The sequence below is a fragment of the Lytechinus pictus genome, chromosome 5, assembly GCF_037042905.1.
Source record: "Lytechinus pictus isolate F3 Inbred chromosome 5, Lp3.0, whole genome shotgun sequence".
NCBI lineage: Eukaryota > Metazoa > Echinodermata > Echinoidea > Temnopleuroida > Toxopneustidae > Lytechinus > Lytechinus pictus.
The window spans coordinates 27335964-27339607 of record NC_087249.1 but is presented as its reverse complement, the minus strand read 5'-3'; the positions used below and the strand labels follow the sequence as shown (position 1 = coordinate 27339607).

Here is a 3644-nt window from a genome sequence, read left to right as displayed (position 1 = left end):
CCCTTCTAAAACCATTTTATATAAATCGCTTCCCCCGGCCGGGCATGCCCACACAGCTACATGTACACCATGAACTTTTTGAGCATTTTTGGAGCTTGAAGGAAATTGCCTCAAGCCCCAATCCACCTCAAAGTAATGATTCTGGGACTCAAACATCCACACCACAAAGTCAAAGGAATTATAAATAACTAAAGAAATATATATTTTTATTTCTGAAAAAAAAAGTACAAAAGCCTACTCCCACTGCCAAGCTTCACTCTCAGCCAAGCTCAGCTCTTTGACTGTACACGCCCATTTCCATTGGGGATATGCGGGCTGAAGCGCCTTGGCAGCTATGGGGGGGGGGGGCGAGGTACATAGTATGGCGATGAAAAACACCTAACCATTCATCGGTTATTCACTACTCATGATCAAAGAGAAAAGGTGATGTAGTTCCACTGCACCCGACAGTGGGGTGTAAGCCATGCCGAATCGTGCGGTGTGGCAAGTCCCTATAAAAAAGAGAGTTTAAAAATATAAATATTTTCTTTATCTCTTTCTGTTTTTACCCAACAGATTTTATCAACAATGGCTTTCAAATTACCCAAACTACCAGGACCATCAAAGTCAAAGCATTATGCTTTTGACAAGAACATTACTGTTGTGAAATGGGAAGAGTTAGATGCTCTTCATGTGATTGGCAGAGGCCAATTTGGTGAAGTTTCCAAGGTGACATACCAAAAACAAGACATTGTAATGAAAAGACTACTCAGTGAACAAGAAGAAGATAGGAGATGTTACATGAAGGAAGTGAACATTATGAGTCACTTGTCACATCCCAATCTTATCGACATAAAAGCAGTATGCCCTGAGAAGTGTGCTATTCTGATGGAATACATGGCATTTGACTTTGAAGTGTTAGGAACCAAGGATGTTGTATCTTCACTGTCAGAGTTTTTAAACCTTTTAGATCGTACTGATACAGTGGATTATTTTGACTTCTTTCCCTTGGTTGGACAAAAAGTGACTGAGGGATTGAAATATCTTCATGAGAATGGCATAGCTCACAGAGACCTCAAACCAGGCAACATTTTGGTTTCAAACCAACACTACTGTCATAGCCATGACAAGCAGGAAATTGAATCCATATACAGAACAGATCCAATCCTCATTAAACTGTGTGACTTTGGAGAGTCTCGCTCCAAAATGTTTCACACAAATACCATTCTACAGACTCGCACCTTAGGACTTGGACGAGGTACTCCAGCATTCATGGCTCCAGAAATAAGACTAGATAGTGACATGCTCCCTATTGGAGCAACAATGGAGGACTTGATGAAAGCAGATGTGTGGTCATTGGGCATGACCCTGTTTGCCATCATAAACCCATCTCTGAAACATCCATATGAGCAAAACTTGAAGGAAGCAACAGGTAAAAGGAAATTGAGTTCTATCCTACTAGAGAATCCAAAGCCTGATGTGAAATACAAAGAGAAACAGGAGACATCATGGAGTTCCCTCCTTTCTGCCTACAAGAAATGTGTGTTGACTCAGCCAATCAGGAGGCCAGATCTGGAGAGCGTAATCCAGCAGTTACAAGTGATTCCAAGGTAAGGTGTATTAGTATTACCCATGTCAGTTACTTTTTGCCTGTAAAATTCAACCATGGGATTTGAGTTCACCGAAAGGAAACTTAATTCATTGAGTCACTCCTTGCATGCATATATGTTTGAGGTAATAAGTTATGTCCAAAAGCCCCTCTTCTACATAAGTCTCAAGTGCATAATAAATTGAAAGTCCTGCATTAATGAATGATCCCAAACTATGACAAGGTGTAAAATTAAGATTGCAAATCAAAACAACCAATATGTAATGAGGAAATCCTGATGAAGAAGACTTGTTATTACCTTACTAAAGTAATTATAATTTTTAGCTCATCCGGCCCGAAGGGCAAGATGAGCTTATGCCGTGGCGTGGTGTCCGTCGTCTGTCGTCCGTCCACAATTTCAAAATGCTACTACTTCGCCATTTCAAGTCCGATTTCGATTCTGTTTGCTTAAATAGCACTAGGTGGGGGATTCAAAACTTCTACACAGAATTTTGAAATTCATTAAATATGCTAATTTATGTGCATTTTTCAAAATTCACAAAAAATGCTTTATTTGTTGATCGATTTTGATTTTTGTCCTTCCATCTGGAAGAGCTTCATGAGTTTCACCAATCTTCTACACAGAATTTTGAAAAAAAAATTAGAACAATTTTTATGCTAATTTATGCAAAATTAATTTATGCATATTTTTAAAATTTCACATAAAATGCTTCTTCTTTATTTGTTGACCGATTTTGATTTATTTTCTTCCATCTGGTAGAGCTTCATGAGGTTCACCAATTTTCTTCACAGAATTTTGACATTTTGACTAGAACAATTTTTATGCTAATTTATGGCAAATTAATTCATTAATATTTTCAAAAATTCACATAAAATGTTTTTTCTTTAATTGTTGACTGATTTTTACCTTTTTTCTTCTTCCATCTTGTAGAACTTTATGAGGTTCACCAAACTTCTACACAGAATTTTGAAATTCATTAAATATGCTAATTTATGCGCATTTTTCAAAATTCACAAAAAATGCTTTATTTGTTGACCGATTTTGATTTTTTTTCCATCTGGAAGAACTTCATGAGGTTCACCAATTTTCTACACAGAATTTTGAAATTTTTATTAGAACAATTTTTATGCTAATTTATGGCAAATTAATTCATTCATATTTTTAAAAATTCACATAAAATGTTTTTTCTTCTTTAATTGTTGACCGATTTTTACTTTTTTTCTTCTTCCATCTTGTAGAACTTTATGAGGTTCACCAAACTTCTACACAGAATTACAAAAAAAAAGTTTTTTCTTCATTTGTAGATCAATTTCAATTGAGTTTGCTTTATATAATAGCTCGAGGTGGTGATACAAAATTTTAACATAGCATTTTGAAACTCATTAAATATGCTAATTTATTCATATATTTTCAAAACTCACAAAAATTACTTATTTATTTGTTGATTGACTTTGGTTATTTTTGTTCCATCTGAGAGCTACATAGGTTCACCAAGGTTCTACACAGAGTTAAGAAACTTTGACTAGATAATTATTAATACTTAATTCATATAAAATTTATTCATAGATCACAAAAAATGCTTCTATGTCATTTCTTCATCAATTTCAATTCTATATCCTCAATTTATGTCACCAATATAATTCACTTGTAACAGTGTCAACTGGGCTGAAATTAAAATTGTGTTAAATTTTGTTGCGAGATGCCGGATGAGCTCCACATCATTGATGTGCTAGTTTTTTTTTTTAAGATTTGAACCTTAATTGTTTTTAATTCGGTTTGTAGGAACTGGCTATATTTTTGTATTGAAAAAGTACCCATAATATTTGTAACTAGACAGTTACAAGAACTGTAAAATAATTTTGCAATTCCCTTAAAGTTTAACCTGCATGTAATTTGAAATTCTGCAGGATAAAGTGATGCAGCAAGAGATCCTTTACCACAGACAATTAACATCTTTAAGACCCCTTTAGCAGGGGATAAGTTAATCTTTTTTTTTTCTTTTTTTTTGGGGGGGGCTAATTATGGCTGCAATCTACTGGGAATTTTGGGGGCTCT

The 3644-nt window shown here is 35.0% G+C and overlaps 1 protein-coding gene across 1 annotated transcript; it reads left to right on the top strand.

The window, feature by feature from the left end:
* The first annotated feature begins 567 nt into the window (after nt 1-567).
* LOC135154164 (serine/threonine-protein kinase 4 homolog B-like) lies at nt 568-1593 on the top strand. The gene has a single exon (XM_064099458.1). The coding sequence runs from the start codon at nt 568-570 to the stop codon at nt 1591-1593; it is 1026 nt and encodes a 341-aa protein (XP_063955528.1).
* Nucleotides 1594-3644: the final 2051 nt, after the last annotated feature.

Excerpts from the sequence above, each read along its gene's own strand:
- LOC135154164 (XM_064099458.1), top strand. The coding sequence starts at position 568 with ATGGCTTTCAAATTACCCAAACTACCAGGACCATCAAAGTCAAAGCAT.